The sequence below is a fragment of the Eptesicus fuscus genome, chromosome 5 (assembly GCF_027574615.1).
Source record: "Eptesicus fuscus isolate TK198812 chromosome 5, DD_ASM_mEF_20220401, whole genome shotgun sequence".
Classification (NCBI taxonomy): domain Eukaryota; kingdom Metazoa; phylum Chordata; class Mammalia; order Chiroptera; family Vespertilionidae; genus Eptesicus; species Eptesicus fuscus.
Genome location: NC_072477.1, coordinates 11,710,752 through 11,730,414, shown reverse-complemented (window position 1 = coordinate 11,730,414; position 19,663 = coordinate 11,710,752). Strand labels below are relative to the sequence as shown.

The window sequence follows — 19,663 nt, the reverse complement described above, 5'->3', positions numbered from 1 at the left end:
CATGAGGGTCTTGAAACTAAGGCCTACTATGTCTTTCTTTCCCTGTACCCCTGCTCAGCGCTAAGCACTTTGGAGGTGTTCAGTAAATACTTCATTGATTGCGAATTCACTGGGGATGAGAGAGAGATGGACGAGATTCCTCTAACACACAGGGTGTGCAGGCCATGCAGCACCCCTGACAAGCCCCAGTGAAGAAGAGATGTTTGCTGATGCTGCTCTCAGTCCTACCTGCTGGGTGGAAGGGCTTGAGACTCAACGGGACTCAACTCCCATCAGCAGTCATTGCCCAGGGAGGAGAAGTTGCATTGGTCATGACTCAGCCAGGAAGAATGCAGAAGGTCTGAGTGAACCCCGGCCAGTCCTCTGTGCAAGAGAGGAGGTTGTACTCGCTTTCTCAGCTGCACTTAATAGGCTACAACTGTTTACACAGATGTGTCCATGATATTCCACTATTCTACTAAAAGGAAGATAAAAGAATGAGAAAGAATTTATTTTAGCTGGTTGGGGGTTGCCTCTCAACCTGTGGGTGCTCTTACTAGATCTTGAACACATGGGCCAGTTCATATTTTTATCAAGCCTTAACGTGCTCCTAGACATTCTTCCCAAAAGAAAACTGGCCCTCAGATATCAAGGGGGACCCTTAGAAGAGGGTTTTGCTGCACTTGTGTTCAGATGCTGCATTCTTGCCACGTTGCTGCCAGTTAGACGGAGCGATGTCCCCTAAGTTAGTTTTTTCCACTCCTTGTCAGAAGTGAATTTTACCGTAAACATCAACTATCTTTCTACCAGAGCCTGGGGAATGGTTGAAAGGGCTAGTGTTAAATTATTATTATTAATATTGTCTGTCTACCTATCCACCCCCACCCTCCAGGTTCCCTTTTACTGCCAAGTTGGCACAAACTAATGCATTGGGCGTCCCCTATCGGTTATCAGGACTTTCCCTTCTAATTTAACACTGCTTTGCAGTTTAGTTTGAAGAGTTAATTATAAATATATAGATACAGATACAGATACAGATACAGATACAGATACAGATACAGATACAGATACAGATATAGATATAGATATAGATATAGATATAGATATAGATATAGATAAATTATCATGCAGTTAAAAAAAGGAAAGGAATCTATGTTTGATTTTAAGGATAGAGTAGAGAAAGCTTCTGTGTGATTTTTTTAAATGAATTTTACTGAGTACTATAACAGAGTTGGCAGCAAAGCTAACAAGAAAGCAAATAGCGACATTTAAAATGAAATGCATGGCATATAAATGCCATGTGGTCTTCTCGCAGGGTTATTACCACTTTCTCTTTGGCTTTCTTTTTTCTCTTTGCTTCTTGCTTCGCTCCGCTTTTAAAAATCCTTAATTGTCCTCAGCCCTTTGATTCTGCTTTTCTGTTAGGTTTCTTTCTCTCCCGCCTACCCTTTGGAGGTGCTTCAACCTCTTCTTCATGGGAGAGAAGGAAGGGGGCCTGTCCAGATGGCCATGCAGACAGGTGCCACCTGCTTCTGGGAACCTCTCGCGGGGAGCGGAGGGCTGCTGCGGTCGCCCTCTGCCTAGGAAATGCTTCCCATCTTTTCTACTTTTTTTCTTTCAGTGAGGAAGGGAGAGGGAGAAAGAGAGATAGAAACATCAATGGCAAGAATCATTGATCGGCTGCCTCCAGCACACCGGGAATCGAGCCTGCCACAACCTGGGCATGTGCCCCAACTGGGAGTCAAACCATGACGTCCTCGTTCACAGGTTGACGCTCAACCACTGAGCCATGCCAGCCGGGCTTCTATTTTTTAAAATTAGCACAGGCCTCTAGTTTTCATAATCTTTCTGTAAAATGTCTTGAATTCAAATTCTCTCTTATGATTAGGGAAACCACAGAAAATGAGCCCACTGATCAGATTTTGTGGAACGCTCATATGGACCAAACATTTAAAAGTTACCATAGTTAGCCCTCTTTCCCAGAGTAAGGTCCTCAAGGGTCGTATGTGGGGAGAAATCTGTTTCCACAGGGGGAATTGAAAGGCCTGTGCCCTGAACACGTCACAGCCTGTCACTTCCAGACTTTCCCAGGTGATGTTCACGATGCTTCCAACCGTCCGCATCCTCCTCCTGCTCTCGGGGTAGGTGTCAGTTCTTTAGGGAGGTTTCACTCACTCCTCAGTGTGGCCAGCACCTTTCCCCCTTTCATCACACTGTGCACACCCCAGAATAGCATTCATCTCTCTGATTGGAGGTATGCGTTCAATGCCCGCAGTGCTCATCAGCCCGAGCGCTCTGTGGGAAGGGGTCCTGTCTGACCGGTCAGCAGTGTCTAGCTCAGGGCATGACACCCAGACCTGGTGAATGGATGAGCATCAGTAGATATGACCTCGTACTTTTTGATATAGAAAATGACCTTGAGACCAAAAGGAGTACCATACGCAAATAACTGTCAGTGGAACAAAAAACAGTCTTAACCTTTGAAATGTCATTATTTTGATGAAAGGGCTCTTTAGTAGGGGAGCTGTCCACTGATAATGATTATTGCATGTGGCCTTTCTCTGCTCAGGATCCTTCACCTCATTAGGCGATGCCTGTAGTGTAATTCTATAGATTTCTCAACAGGGTTATAAAAGACTTCCAGAAGCTCCTTAAGCACAATACACAGTTTAATTGTATCCAGTGGTTCTCAACTCTATAATACCCAATACCCACCCTTTTTTCAAAATTGGTGAATACATTTTTATAAAATGCCATAGCTCCCAACGTATTGGGGTGACATTGGTTAACAAACTATATAGGTTTCAGGTGTGCAAACCTAAAATACATCATGCTTATATTGTATTGTATCCAACACTGCCTTTTGTAGCTGATCCTTATTCATGCCCTTTTACCACATTGAAATGAATTTTATATTATACTAGAGGCCCAGTGAATGAAATTCGTGCACGGGGGTGGGGGATGTTCCTCAGCCCAGCATGCACCCTCTCCAATGTGGGACCCCTTGAGGGATGTCCAACTGCCCGTTTAGGCCCAATCCCGGTGGTATCGGGCCTAAACGGGCAGTCGGACATCCCTCTCACAATCCAGGACTGCTGGCTCCCAACCGCTCACCTGCCTGCCTGCCTGATTGCCCCTAACCACTTCTTTTTTTAAAAAAAATATATTTTATTGATTGTTTTTACAGAGAGGAAGAGAGAGGGATAGAGAGTTAGAAACATCGATGAGAGAGAAACATCAATCAGCTGCCTCCTGCACACACACCCCCACTGGGGATGTGCCTGCAACCAAGGTACATGCCCTTGACTGGAATCGAACCTGGGACCTTTCAGTCCACAGGCCGACACTCTATCCACTGAGGTTTCGGCACCCCTAACCACTTCTGCCTGCCAGCCTGATCACCCCCCTAACCACTCCCCTACCAGCCTGATCGATACCTAACTGCTCCCCTGCCAGCCCGATTGCCCCTAACTGCCCTCCCCTACCGGCCTGGTCACTCCTAACTGCCCTCCCCTGCTGGCCTGGTCACCCCCAACTGCCCTCCACTGCTGGCCCAGTCACCCCTAACTGCCCTCCCTGGCCAGCCTGGTCCCCCACAACTGCCCTCCCCAGCAGGCCTGGTTGCCCCCAACTGCCCTCCTCTGCCGGCCTGGTCACCCCTAACTGCCCTCCCCTGCAGACCTGATCACCCCCAATTTCCCTCCCTTGCAGGCCTGGTCCCACAACTGCCCTCCCCTGCCGGCCATCTTGTGGCAGCCATCTTTGACCACATGGGGCAGCCATCTTTGTGTTGGAGTGATGGTCAATTTGCATATTACCTCTTTATTATATAGGACTAGAGGCCCAATGCATGAAATTCATGCAAGGGACTCAGCCCTTGAAGCCACAGCTGCCTCGCAGCCCCACCCACTGGTCGTTCCAGAAGGTTGTTCAGGAAGGTTGTTCCAGAAGGTCATTCCGGAAGGTCATTCCGCCATCCGGTCTAATTAGCATATTAGCTCTTTATTACATAGGATAGTGCAACTTACCTACACAGCTAATTTTGAAAAATTCAACACTATTTTCTAGCTACAATATGAAGGAGTAAAAAAAGAAACTCACTTACAATAAATAATACATGTTTCAGTAATAGGTGCTCAGTCATGAAACCCCAGGGGACCTACTGAAGCAGAGGGACCCTTTCATCAATATGTAAAATGCCGTAGCTCCCAACGTAGGCTGGTTAGGTGCATCAAATCCATGACTAAGATGCCACCAGGGACTTTCCCATCAGTGATATGGAAAATGGAGAACAATCCTTGGCAAGGCTCCAACTATTCAAAATTCAGCCTTTTCGCAATTTACGTAGGAGTCATATTCTTGTAAAATTCAGCCTATATTGAAGCAGTACCAAACAGGGGTGTGTGTGTGTGTGTGTGTGTGTGTGTGTGTGTGTGTGTGTGTATGTATAAAAGGGAGTTCTCAGCTTAGGTATTATAAACATAAATTTTGTCAGTGGGACATTGATAACTCGTGCTAAATTTGGGATGACTCTGATTTGTGGCACTAAGTCTTGTATTACGGGCAGCGCCTCTACCCACTACATACCTGGAGTGTCCCTCCAATTGTGTGACAACCATGAACATCCTCACAGATTGACCCGTCACTTCCCAGGGTGTCAGGATCTAAACAGGGTTATAAAAAATAACTTTCAGGAGCTCCAGTGTAACTTTCCAGAATACACGTCCGTGATTTTTATTCTCGTGTCAATGGCCATGTTCAAATAGTCAAGACTCCCCTTGACTCAGTGCCTGTGGTATTAATATTCAATCCAAGAAGTACAGGTCATGTGCGTGTGTGGGGATGTCCATCCCTGTGCCTGTCCATCACATGTGCTTTTCCTAGCATTCCACGTTACAAAATCCTGGCAGTTTATCTCTTGTTGGATAAAGAGTTTTGTCTTATAGCCTTCATAAAATAGTTGACCTTAAACAGTTACTCTCATATTTTCTCTGGGTGCTAAAAAAGAAGGAGCAGGTGTAGAAAAATGCGCCATGGAGGGCACCCAGAATGCAAAGATAGTGCGACACACAAGCAGGTAGACAGCAAACTAGGAGGAGCTGGTTGATCGGCAGGGGAATATGCAAGGAACGAAGACAGCCGGGAGGAGGACCCTGTTACTTAACCAGAGGATGGAGGGCTTCCTGCAGGAGGCAACGCTGGAATTGTGTTTTGAGGAATAAACAAGAGTTTGGTAAGCATGACAAGGGGAAGGACATCCAAGCAGTTAGGACAGCCTTTTTAAAAGGCCCAGAATCCTCTGGCTGGTGTTTCCCAGTGGTTAGAGTGTCACCCCATGTACCAAAGGTTGCGGGTTCAATTCCTGGTCAAGGATGCCTTACTGGGTTGCAGGTTCAATCCCCAGCCCCAGTGGGTGTACATGTGGGAAGCCACCAACTGATTGTCTCTCTCACACTGATGTTTCTCTCTCTCTCTCTCTCTCTCTCTCTCCCTCTCCTTCCCTCTCTCTCTCTCTCTCCCTCACTCCGTCCCTCCCTCCCTTCCACTTTCTCTAAAAATCAATGGAAAAAAATATCCTCAGGTGAGGATTAACAAAAAAAGGCACAGAAGCATAGACTGATGCTGTATCTGGGCACCAATAAATGATCCAGTCCCCTGGGTAAGGTGCAAAAATAACCAGTATTATACACAAGACGGAGAGGGAAAGCAAGAGCTTGCCAACAGCAGGGCTCCCGGCACTGCGCTCAGGAGGGAGGAGCAGATTTCTGTAGGAAGAGGAGGTGGCCCTGGCAGCGAGCGGAATGCCATGACTGAATTGGAACAAGGCTCCCTCCCAGCTCCCACCGCCACCTTTGGCAAACATCCCTGGGATTACAAAGGCTCAGACAAGGCCCATCTCTCTTACTTTACTGTGGGGAATATCTACGCTCATTCTTCTGGTTTTCCCTCATGGACATGGCCATCGCCCCTTTCCCAAAGAAAGGAAGACAAATTGTATGATTTTCAAGGGCACTGTGCTATTTCTGGAGGGAACCACGTGGTGTCTGTGAGCATGTTCATTGTTTTCCCTTTCCCTTTTCTCCTCATTATTCCTCTTCCTCTCCTCCTCTCCCACCCCTCCTCCTTTGCCTGTCTTCCATTACAAACATTACAAAGAGAATGTGTGGTCATTGTGGAGACTTTGGGAAACACAGAAGAGTACAATGAAGCAAATAAAATCCCCTGAAAATCCATCATCCCAAGAATTCCACCACTAACGTGCCACTAATTGTACTTGGGAATTTTTTTCTCTTTCATCTATATTTAGCCCAAATCCCGGCTGCTCCACTGGTCCTGCAGCAGGCCCCTCCCCAGCTCTCCTGTCCAAGGTCCCCTGCCCGCTAGACATGTAGGGGATGTCACCCATGGCTGTTCTGGCCACGCCCTGTGTTCCCCATGGATTGCCAATCTCTGCTCTAACCACCAACTTCTCTCGGCAATGCTGCTGGTCCCTCCTGCAGGGGCAGAGCCCTCTGCCTCGGTCGGGGGTTGCTACTGCCCTGCTGGCCCCAGGGGAGGAGGCTGGCACTGCTCCTGTACTGCCCATCCCAGGAATGGACACAGCTCCTTCCACACCACGGCCAAAATGAGCTATACTTTTTGATAAGACTCTTCTGAAGATTAGGAATGTCAGAGACATTAAAGTGGTTAAATCAGATCTGGTTACAGTTCTGGCTGATCTTGGAGCAGAATTTCAAACCGACCACTGGGGGGCTGTGACCCTGCCTGCCTCCAAGTAGCCAGAGTCAGCTTACCCTGACCTCCAGGAGACGCGCTTGTGGGCAGGCAGCTTGGCTGAATCGAGAGAAACCTACTATCGTGATTTACGCAGAAAAGAAAGCTTTTAGGAAGGATATTGGATGGTTACCAAATCCTTGGGATGGTTGGAGACCCACACTTGGCAAGCAGCCAGCTGAGAACAATGACCCAAATCATGCCACAGGCTGGTCCTGGAAGAAGCCACCGCAGTGTCTGTCTGCACAGCCAGCAGGGCCCACTTGGAAGACCCTAAGGAGATGCATTCCTTCCACAGTTCCTTCCTCCCCAGGATGAGTGGCTAGTCTGTCTCCAACCCTAGCCCTCTGGTCCTGAAGGCATGCCTCTGAGAATCTCCATCCTTCCATTAGAAATAGCCCTTGGGATTAGGAGAGAGAAAGGAGGGAGAGGAAAACACACAGAAAATCATCAGATGAATACTTCAGGACCAAGTCTGTCACATCTGCCTCACTAGTGTCTGGTTTATCGATATTTTTTAGAGAGAGAAGAAGGAGAAAGAGAGAGAAAGAGAGAGAGAGAGAGAGAGAGAGAGAGAGAGAAACATTGATCAATTGCCTCCCACACACCCTGACTGGGGATCGAACCCACAACCTGGGCATGTGCCCTGACCAGGAATCAAACCCTCCACCTTTCAGTGCATGGGATGATGCTCCAGCCAACTGAGCCACACTGGCCAGGGCACTAGTGTCTGGTTTAAAGCCTGACTTAGGTCTCCACGGCTGGGGGAACCTGAGTGGCATGCTTGTGTCCTCGCAGTGGGGAGGCTGAGAAAGTGGGTAGCGGGCATCCTTCAGCTTCTGTATTGGGAAGAGTTCTCTGTCTTTCACCAAAGCAAAGAAGGGGATTAAGATGATGGGCAGACCAAAGGAATGACCAGTGTCCTCTAAAGTGACAGTGCCCAGTCATCTCATTCCTTTAGTTCCCTCACAACATGACAATAGGGTGGTGTTGGTCCTTAAATAGCATCATTGACGGACACAAACAGGGCAGTCCAGCCTGAGTGTCACCAGCATTGGTCCAATTCCACTTGCTAATCTTCCTTCCAGCCTGAGGGGAGCATCAGGAGGCCTCAATGTCCTTTTCTGATCTTTGTTTCTGGTCCTCCAATGAGCCCATGAACATCCCTGCTAAATACTTTGCAGGATGAAGTCATCTAAAATTATATTTTAAAGAGAATACTTTTCTAAGAAAATATTATCTGCAGAGATGCAACCCTACCTAAGGGTAGACCACCCTTTACTACTTTATCTCATGGAGCACGTGATGCCCACACCTGCTCTCATTTGCATAGCTAAAACAGCCCAGTCATCTCATGAAAGGTGAACGTATACTTTAGTCATTACATTGAGCTCCGTTAAAAGGTTTGTATATAAGTTAATTCTTTTTTTTAATATACTTTATTGATTTTTTACAGAGAGGAAGGGAGAGGGATAGAGAGTTAGAAACATAGATGAGAGAGAAACATCGATCAGCTGCCTCCTGCACACCCCCTACTGGGGTTGGGCCCGCAACTAAGGTACATGCCCTTGACCGGAATCAAACCTGGGAGCTTTCAGTTCGCAGGCCAATGCTCTATCCACTGAGCCAAACCGGTTAGGGCATAAGTTAATTATTTTAAAAGGAAAAAAAATGTACCAATTAACTAACCACAAGGATATTCATCATGTGTGTTCAGTGATGTAAATAAGCTTCTATCTGATTATTCTAATCAAACCCACATTCTAATCAAATTCATTCTAATCAAATTAAAGAACAAGGCTACTCTTAATAATGGAAGGTGAATGCTAGATGAATAAACACAGATGGGTTACGTATTCATTTATTTGTCTACAGTTCATGCACACTTGGAAACTGAAATTTCCTTGAGACATTTGTATGAAACCTGAGTGAGGTACAAAGAGGACAATCTACCAGGATGTCAAGATAGCCACCCTGGCGCAGCCAGTGTGGCTCAGTGGTTGAAGTCTAATATTACTCCAGTCCTCTGGCACTGGAGAATATGGCTTCTATCTCTGGGCAAATGGGTTTCCTAATACAGCCCAGAATTAGACAGGCGATTACTAGAAGCACACACTTCTTGAGGGCAACTTGCTCCCAAAAGGAGGGGGAGAGAAAAGGCCCCGTTCTTGGTTCCTTGGCCAGAATAAGAGGCTGAGTCCATGTGTGTTATAGTGGGTGAGGTTCCCTGCACAAGAAGAGATGCTACAGGGGTGGGAGGGAACATTTATCCTATTTGGTGGAATATTGTGCCTCGACTATTGTGGACTGCTTGGCCAACAAACTCTGACCTTGAACCTTTGTTAGCTAGCAGAGGGAGAAGAGTGAGTACCTTTCAGCTGTCTGTAGCACTGTGACTGTGGTAATATTTTGTCTGTGTGATGGGGGGGGGGGCATTTTAGGGTGGAGATATTGTTCAAGTGCTGCTGACATCTGGGTAAAATAAATTAGGGGTTTGGATGCGTGAGCAGCTGGGCAAGGCATCTATTGAATTGCCAGGAGTTATTCTGTTGATCTGGCTCATCAGGAGGTGCCCCATCCCCCTCTCCTTTCCATGGGTCTGCCTTTCTCACCTCAGCGAGAGAGAAGGACCATTCTTCAGCCAAGGTGGCATCTGGGTGGTTCCTACATCATGCGATTGCTTATGTGACATAGTTTCTGAATGCTTAGCTAACAAAGATCCAATGACCGTCCATTGCACTTGGCATATTTGTGTGTTCCACATACCGGAGCTGCAAGAATATTCCTTTCTACTCTCTCAGGTGATGTTTTTAATCAGTGGTATGTCATTGGGCACTAATCTTTGCCATCAATAGCTGGACCAGTGCTGGGCACCAAGGACAACACCACAAAGCATGTTTTTAGCCCTAGACTCAGATGTCCTTGCCCCCCACCTACCCACCCACTTTGTGTACAGACTTTGTGTGCAGGATGCAGAAACTTTTTCTTTTTTAAAAAACTGGTGTGTCCCTTGCAACTATGTGCTGTATTAACCTTTTGCACTCGGATGTCGAGTGTGACTCGACACGGTTAGCATCGGTAGCAGCTCGAGAAAAAAACAAGCAAGTGCAAAGGGTTAATTGGTTGAATTTTGAATGCAAAATCTTGTGTGTTGATAGAGTATTATTTTCAAACTAGTGGCCTGGTGCACAGATTTGTGCACATTGAAAGGAAATTAATTAGAAGAAATATTTTAATATTGCTATTTGCCCTTTCTCTATAATAGAAGTGTCATAGATGAAAGAAATTTAGTAAAATGTATATGAAAATAATATATAAATTGATTAATAAATAAACAATGACAACATGATATAACAACAAAGAAATTATATAAAAACATGATATAAAAAGAACATTGATAAAAACAATGAATGATAAATTGATTAATCTTATTCTAATATCTCCCTGTATACCACATTAAGAGTAAAAACACTTTCAGAGTGCTTGACTAATTTCCCTTGTGATGACGTATTTACAACTTTAACTTTAATATCACACGCTCTTTGAACTTGAGAAAAAGCAACACACGCATATGATTGGCACCAGTGAGAACTTCATATGTATTGTACATGCGCAAGCCAACAAATCGACAAATGACAAGTGCTGGCGAGGATGCAGAGAAAAAGGTACCCTCTCGTACTGCTGGTGGGAATGCAGACTGGTGCAGCCACTGTGGAAAACAGTATGGCATTTCCTCAAAAAATTAAAAATGGAACTCCCATTTGACCCAGTGATCCCACTTCTAGGAATATATCCCAAGAAACTAGAAACACCAATCAGAAAGGATATATGTACCCCTATGTTCATAGCAGCACAATTTACCATAGCTAAGATTTGAAAATAGCCTAAGTGCCCATCAACAGATGAGTGGATTAGAAAACCATGGTACATTTATACAATGGAATACTATGCTGCTGTAAAAAGAGAAGGAACTCTTACCATTTGCAACAGGATGGATGGACCTGGAGAGCATTATGCTAAACGAATTTCATGCACCGGGCCTCTAGTTAAACAATAAAGAATTTAAATAAATAAATAAATAAATAAATAAATAAATAAATAAATAAAAAGAGAAATTTTTAAATGTAATAAAACAATAATAAATAAAAAGTCTCATAATCTATGTGGTGATACACGGATATTTGTTGTGATGTTGAAAGTAGTATTAGAACTGGACTATTAAGAAGAAATATTTGTGGAAAAGATCACAATTTTGGAAAATAAAATCAATTCTTGTGTGAGGCAGTTCCTACTATCTTTCCATTTGGAAAAATTATTCTCAGTTCAATTGTATTACACTGGCAACATGTCTGCACTTCAACAAAACAAACCCGAATGTCAATGACAGCTGGTCGTGTCTGGCTCCTGTCCTAGGACCTTTATCCTGGTATCTTTATTTTTATATAAAATCTCCAGTCTCCGGCTAAAAACCACAACAAGTGCACCATTTCTCACCTAGACACAACAACTTGGGTGGCTATTCTCAGAATTCTAAGAAATCACATAAAAGTGAAGAAAAAAGCATGGCCGTTGGAGAGGGAATAAAAATCAAGTAAAGCAATAGCCCACAGGTGAATGGAAAGAGACTTCCCCTCTAACATAAGCTTGTGGAAGTAAACAAACACAGGCAGGGCATTATGCTTCCTGAGAACTGGACATGCAGCTCAGCCCTCTGAGGTCTGAAACACACCAACACTTCCAGAATGGTCCGCGCATACATTCCTTCCTCGAAGGGGTGCTCTGAGAGCTGGCACCCCTGCCTCCTGATTAATGAAGCTTATTTCGCTCTTTGACATAATTGCATGTGTAATTTTGAGAATTAAATGAACTCCACAGAAGATAGGTTTCGAGTACTTCAAAAATTCCTACAGTTAACATCAATGGAACACAGGAAATAGTTTTGCATACTACTGTTTGCACAAGGAGACGAAAGAAAACATTGCCTAATCAACAAACTGGGAAAACAAGAATTGGACAGATACGCACAAAAATCCTATCACTTCTGCCCAAATATTGTATCAAACCATCTTTTCTGGGATAACAATTTTGTCAGTCCAAGAACACATTAGCTCAGTCAGATCTGGACTCTCCCAAGGTTTTTGCTAGCGGCTCTGCTTACTGGTAAATAAGCAATGAGGTTTTGCCTAGCAACCCCACCTTGGAAACGCAGCTTGATTCCCTAAGTGGTGGAAGAGGTGGGGGCGGGGTAAGGAAAGCCACGCCCACCTCTCAGGTCCCTCTGCCACTGGTTCCTGATGTCACCAACATTCTCTGCAATTCTTGGCAGTTTCAGAAGGATGATCAAGAACTAGGGGGAAATTAATTGAAAGGCAAATAAAAAATGCTTTCAAGATTGTGAGCTAAAACTGTCTGGCAGCTCATTCTGGAGTCAGCATAGAAGAACCAATGAAGACGTTTCTCTTATTGAAAATGAAGTAATTACATGAGAAAATGTATCCAGGAAGGGACAAACAGCAGTGACCTCCTAAGCTAAACAAAGATGATCTTAAGCCAGCCCTGAGGGAACATGCCTCAGTAGCAAAGGGCAGCATCCAGTCTGGGACGGTCCACATCGAAGGAAATATTTAAACTTTGACATAAAAAAAAACAGTTGCCCTGGCTGGTGGTTCAGTGGTTAGAGCGCTGGCCCACACACCAAAGGGTTGTAGTTTTGATTCCCAGTCAAGGACACGTACCTGGGTTGTAGATTTGATCCCTGCACCTGGTTGGGGTGAGTGCTGGAGGCAACCAATCAATATGTCTCTCACATGTCGATTCTCTCTCTCTCTCTCTCTCTCTCTCTCTCTCTCTCTCTCTCTCTCTAATTCTGCCTAAAAATCAATGGGAAAAATGACCTCAGGTGATGTTTAACAAAAAATAAATATAGTCATTAACAATCATGGAGCACTTAGCGGGCACTGTGCTAAGGGTTGGCACACTTAAGTAATTTCCAAACCGTCCTATGAGATGGATTCTCTTTCTCCACAGAGATAAGATGCACAGAGGAGTAGAGACACTTGTCGGAGATCACTCAGCTATTTAGCAGTGGGGACGGATGTGTCCAGGTAGGCAGTCTGCCCCTAGACTCCAGGTCCTCAAGCACCGCTTTACAGTATAACTAACAGTAGCAGGGCCAACCAGACTAAGAAGCCCAAGATTGCTGAATGACATATAAGATAGTCTGTGGTTCTATCCTGAAAGCCACAGTTTCAAATGTTCAAATAAAGCAACTTTTTCAAAAAATATCTAGAGGGCAGCAAAAACACGAGTATCTAGATTCTAGATTCTAGAATAACATATATTGCTGAAAACCCCACACCCACACCTCTTCCTTTTATACTGAAGTATGGGTATTCACATTTTCACACACACACACACACACACACACACACACACACACACACACACGTGCGCGCACGCACAAGACACTTGATTTCTTAAATCCCTAAAATACCGCAATGATTAAATTCTCCAAGCCTCTGAGCATCACCCCAAGGTGTCTGGAGGAAGCCGCCCAGGGACAGACGCACTGGTTGGCTTGGGCAGTGAGCAGTGCTGACACGTGTACCTGGCTCAGAAACTCGCGAGCAGGCAGTCTAGGCTTTGTCACACACCTCCCTGTCTGCCACCAGACCAGTCCCATCCCGTGCCACCTTCCCTCTGCCCACCCCCTGGAGCCTGAGAGTGTCTCCAGCTTCCTCCAGACTTGCAGTCCTCCTTCCCTGACCTCCGCCTCATTTCATCTGCAGTTGCATTCACATCCTAATTTGGGATTTAACAGGTGTCTCACAAACATTTAATTTGCTTTAATTTCATTATGCATTTGAGGAGGACGACTTATAAGTGGGGCGGGGAATAGTGTTCCCGTTGATGGCAATTAGTTAACTTCTGGCAAGATCCGCTTTTGGGCTCTGGATTTTTGCTCATGTCTGCAAACAAAACTAGGCTAATCATAACTACCTTCCTGGATTCTCAGTGGGGCTCAGAGTCCCCCACAGAGTCCTCCTGTAATAGTCAATATGGAAATTCATACAACGGGTGAAACATTCCCTGGGGTTCTCAGGTAATTTATCCTGACATGATACTTTTATTTGTGGGAAAAATGGTATTTCATATACAGTTTCTAAAATATCAATAAAATATCTTTTTTCCCCCCAGATGGCTTTTCTGAGGGATGGGCGGGGCCTATATAAGAGCACGAACCTAATTTTGTTCCCTTTTCTACATACTGAGTGTCCTCTGGGGAGTTAGAGCACACGACTTTTTTTTTATAAAGAAGGATTGTTTTTTTTTAGCTTTTCTTATGCATGTTTAGGGAATATATATTGATCTGGGAACTGGAGCGTAAATAGTGCTGACTTAGATTGGTGCAGATAATATTCTCCACTGTAACCGTTCTTACTCATTTCATTGCCCTCTCCATTCTGCTATGTTGACTATACCTGGACTCAGGACCCCAGTCAAGTGGGGCTGTGTCTTTTGGGTGTGATCACAGGTGAGAGCAGCTTTCCCCCCCATCACCCCCACCCCCCCCCACCCCCGCTCCATCACTTCAGCTCTTGTTCATTGGAGCTTTCCAGTGAAGAGGCAGCATGGATGTTTCTCCCAAAAAATCAGGGAGGAAGAGGAGGGTGGGAGGAAGGGACACGGAACCATAATCAACCTTCCTGTCTCTGAGACCTAGTCATTTCCTTGGCTGTCATTTCCGGGGTGGAGCCACGTGGCCGATGGTAGGAGAATCTCTTGACCATGTCTGTCCTGGGAACCTGGCCCAGGTGTCACTGCCAGGACTGAAGCTTCGGAATTCCTGAGCAGGTGGTCCAGCCACAGCTTTGTATTCATCTCCCTTCCCAGAAGGGAACCAGGTGGCCTCTTCCTTGTGGAGGCTACTCTGGTTCCTTTTGTTAGGGGACGACTCTGGCAACTTTGTCTGAGCTGGTGAGTTGTTGAAAGACTTGAAAAGCTGTTTCTGGACTCTTCATTACTCCCTGGACAGAGTTAATCACCTCAGAATCCTATTCTCAGCTCTGCCCTTAATTAGCAGCAGCATCTGTGCAAACCCCTTCATGCCTTTTAGCTTCTGTTTTGGCATCTGGACGTGAGGTTTCTGAGTGCACAGGTCCCTGCATTCTGAGCCGTTTGCCTCCTAAATCTCCGGGAGGCAATGGCTGGAAAAAAAGATCACCTGGTAAGGATTTCCTGCATCGACTGCCCTCCACGTGGTGGACTTTTGCAGAAAATCAATCCAGGCAGTGGGGCAAGGCCCCTGCATTCTGGTGTTCACTGTATATTTATGACGGCACACTGTTTTGGTGAGGTTATTATACTGGGGTCTCCCGAAGACAGTCTCGGGTGCCAATTCTGGCAGCTTTGAGACCTTCAGGATCATTCAGCTTGGAGGCAATGCCAAGGTTGTTGGGGTGCATTCAAGGGGAACACCACTGATGCCTCTAACCCACCTCTGGCCTCCATCAGCGTCCTCGCCCTTCCAAATGCACTTTGACCTCTTCACTATTGACGCTTTCAAAAGCTGATGTGAGCTGACGTGCCTACTACCTGCCATCCTGACTTCAACTCCTGTCTCGACCCTTGTGGGTGATACAGCAGCAAACACGATGACCACAGCACCAGCTCAGACACGTGTATTTAAAGGAAAAGTGTAACTGTCCGACCTCAGCAGGAGAAGGAGGGTGAGGGCACACACAGAGACTTGCCTAGGCTCTGTCACAAATGTGGATGGGGATGGCTGTGTTTTTTCTCTTCAGCCAATCATTCTGGCCTGTTTCAGGTCAGTATTTTTGGTGTTGTGTTTTGTTTGTTGTTGTTTTTTGGAGGGGGTGGGGGATTAGCAGCAGAATCCCTTTGATGCAAGGGAAACCAGGGAGAGACCCAAACCCGGCCGCCATGAAAACTGGCAGCAAGCCCCTCTTGGGAGTTCCTTACATTTTCCACCCGTGAGGAGGGGAGGTCACAGTCTGGCTGCACTCATGAGCCACGCAGAGGACAGCTGAGGTCTGAGCCAAGCGGGGTTCCTTGGTCCAGTCCATGAACCGGCTTCCTGGGGCCTGGAAGCACCCAGAACACCTGAAAACACCTGCATGTGCATTTTTGTAGGAGAAGGTCCACGGCTTTCATCAGATTCTCTCACAGCTGCCCCTGGCCAAAGAGAGGTTAAAAGCCACCGACAATTTTGCTCATTAGATTCCACACACGAGTGAAATCATATGGTACTTGTCCTTCTCTGACTGGCTTATTTCACTTAGCATAATGTTCTCCAGGTCCATCCATGCTGTCGCAAAGGGTAAGATTGACTAACAAACAAAACAGAAACAGACTCATAGAGAACAGACTGACAGCTGTCAGAGGGGAGGAGGTTATGGGTCAGGGTGAAAAAGGTGAAAGGATTAAGAAAAAAACAGCTCATAGACACAGACAACAGTATGGTGATTATTACAGGGGAAGGGCGGAGGGAGGGGGAAGTAGGAGGAGAGGGTAAAGGGGGCGCAGTAAAGGGTGATGGAAGGAGACTTGACTTGGGATGGTGAACACACAATACAATATACAGATGATGTATTTTAGAATTGAACACATGAAACCTTTATAATTTTATTAACCAATGTCACCCCAATAAATTCCATTTTTATTAAAAGCCTCTGACAGAATACATTTTCTTCTGTTTCTCTGTCTCCCGGTTCCAGGGCGATGAAACTGACTTGTCTTTCTCCTTTGCTGTTCCTAGAAAAAGCAAGTGAGTCAGACCAAGATCCGGGTCATCTCCACCATCCTGTTCATCCTGGCCGGCTGCATTGTGTTTGTGACGATCCCTGCCGTCGTTTTCAAATACATCGAGGGGTGGACGGCCCTGGAGTCCATTTACTTTGTGGTGGTCACTCTCACCACGGTGGGCTTTGGCGACTATGTGGCAGGTGAGCACCCCGGGCGACCCAGTCACCAGGGCCCCCGTGGGTGGTGGAGATATTGTTGGCAGTGCTTTTCAACTCCATGAGAAAAAGACTTGTGAGAGAAGCAAACGACAAAGGCCAAGTGTCCCCGCTGCTGTGCACGGGCTCTCTCAAGGCTGTGGTCCTCTGTGATCTAAGCAGCATCAGGCTTCCAACGTGAGAGGGAAGGCAGCCTCTTCCTCCCAGGATGCATAGCGCCCTTATCGTCATATGACTTATGCATGAGTGAAATGAATTTCTCATTGAATTTTGGGCTTCTGACTTGTACTAAGGCTCCTTGGATCAATCGATAAAGGCTATATTAGCAAGCAGCAAATGTGAGACCCTGAAGAGATTAGCACAGAGCCTAGCCTGCAATGATCTGCAGCTTAAGCTTCCTGCGACGCCAGAGGTGAGGGCCGTTGTCCCTGCAAAAGTTGTCCCGGGTGTGCCCACAAGGCTTAGGACTCAGTTGACAACCGAGAGCTGAGAGCTGCCCCCTGAGGGAACATAGTGTAACAGATTCTGCATCAATGTGTACAGAAGCAATAGCCTTCAGTGTGAACATAAATGCCCATGGGCTGGGTTTATGGAAGCAAAAGAAAACCACCATCACTTTCTTCTAGGGACAGAGAGAGCTGAAAATGAGGTGGGATCCGGCCTCTTACAAGTACCTACCACTTTCCCAGAGTGTGGTAGGAAGGCAGGAACAGGAGGAGGAGGCCACCTTACTCCCTCCTAATGGGATAGTTCCAGGGAGCCAGACCATTGACCAGTCCTTTTTCACCCCAAGAAATGAGTGCTTTGAGTGAACACCTCCATTGTAAGTTCAAAATGGTGGGTGGTCTATGTGGCCTTGAGCAGTCCCCGGGTAAGCAGCAGCCTGGACAGCTCAGGGGAGCACTCCCAGGCTGACTGTCCTTCATTTGGCATTTGATCCTGGCTGTGCCTTGGCCTCTCCATGGCATGTGGTGTCCATGACAACAGGGACCTGGTCCCTGGGAATCTGGGAAACAGGAGAGTCTGGGGAGGGGGTTGTGAAGGCTCCTCAACAGGTCTGTTCTGTGATACAGATAACCAGCACAGTGACCTTGTAGCTACTGCAACCGGCCAGGCTAAGATTGATGTCCCCGCTGTAGAAATAGCAGTTTCGATGTGTCTTCCTTTCTATTGACTAGGGGCTGAGAATGGCAAAGCTGAAGTGATTGAACATTGTGTATAAAAGCCTGGGAGCCCATCAGTCTTTCCTTATGCACAGTGCTCAGCCACTTGTGCAGTTCCTCACCTTGGGGGACAAGTCCCCTGGGGCCACCTGACTAGGGAGGGGCCTGACGCTCTGGAGAGGAACCACAGAGAAGCAGAGAAAAGAATGAGGAATGGCTGTCCAATTAATTCCTTAGCATCCTCCGGAGCTGGTCTGTGGGAAAACTCACCTGAGGTTCCAATTAAGGCTGTCATGGCAGCTGGCGTTTAGAACCATTTCACAAACATCTTTACGTTCCCCCGCAAGCATAGTTTGCCTCAGAGCACTGTGCTAATCCCGGGCTGCCTGCTAGAGGACCCCTGCTCTAATGTTGTTCAGTTCAATCTGTCCATCTGCTCATCTAGGGGCACAAATAGCAGAGCCCTGGGAACATGAGTTTTAAAACTTTACGACTTGTATTTATTTGTGTTAGGCACCATGGACTGTGAGCACTTAGCATAGACCAGCACTTGACCTTATCTTTACTTACCTAGGAAGGGCGTGACCTCCATAGTCACAGACATGGTCCTGTTTCAATTCCCTTACTTACCACTGAGTACAGAGCCGTATTTCCTAGGTCCTGAGGTCTTCACAGATAGGGATCTCTTCTAATCACAGAGCTAGCTGCAATTAGGCCAGGCCCTTCTCCAGTTCCCAGGCTTACATAGACTGGTCCGAAGAATGCACGCCTTAAAGGACTGGAAGCTTATCACAACCTTTTTGACAATGCTCTCAGAGTGACAGGGAAGGATGCCCAGTTGTTTAAAAAGGTGTACTAACAAGAGTTGATGGTTGCTGTGACTTAACAAGATATCAACTCTATTAAAAATATAACCGGAGCACCGCTCACCACACAGGTTTCGTGCTGGTTTACTGGGTAGCTGACTCACTTTAGGAGAGAGAACATTATAGCATTTCACAGCTCTGACTGGGAGCACAGGGAAAGCTCCAAACTCTGGACAAGCTTCGGATAAAGAGGGAGAAGGATGATTAATGTGTTGCTCCATAGCACACCCTAGTGACAATCCTGTTGGATGATGGTGACTGGCTAAGGTAAATATTTGCTCTCAGATAATAGCCCCAAGGAGAAAGTTCAAAAACCACTTAATGTTGCATGAACTCCAGTAGCATCCTAGAGAAAGCTGCAGGTGGGGGAGGAAGGGGGGGTTACATAAAGGGTAAAAATAAAGACAGCTAAACCAAACCACCAAACAGAGGGGGTCTGGCCATGGAGCCCTTTAGCAATGTTTGGAATTCTAATTTTAATAAATGGCAGTAGCTGTTGAGATCTCATGGGCTGCATTGAAAAGTGGGTTGCCAGAGGGGAGGAGGGTTAGGGGACTGGGAGAAAGAGGTGAAGGTGTTAAGAAGAACAAATTGGTGCTTACAAAATAGTCTCCGAGATGTAAAGTACAGCATAGGGAATACAGTCAATAATATTACAATAACTATGTATGGGTATCAGTTGGGTATTAGAAATATTGAAGGGAACAAAGTAAAGTATATGATTGTCTGACCACTAAGCTATACACCGAAAACCAATACAAAATAATATTGAAAATAATCCACCATTGGAAAAAAATTTTAATATATTTTTATTGATTTCAGAGAGAGGAAGGGAGAGGGAGAGGGAGATAGAAATATCAATGATGAGAATCATCAATCAGCTGCCTCCTGCATGCCCCCT

General features: G+C 46.0%; 1 protein-coding gene across 1 annotated transcript in view; it reads left to right on the top strand.

Annotated features, from left to right (window-relative positions):
- Positions 1-19,663, top strand: part of KCNK10 (potassium two pore domain channel subfamily K member 10) — a 105,326-nt gene that overhangs the window by 81,703 nt on the left and 3,960 nt on the right. The window contains exon 5 of the mRNA XM_008148400.3: positions 16,532-16,718. Coding sequence (XP_008146622.2) covers positions 16,532-16,718 — 187 coding nt within the window. The remainder of the gene's footprint in view (positions 1-16,531; positions 16,719-19,663) is intronic.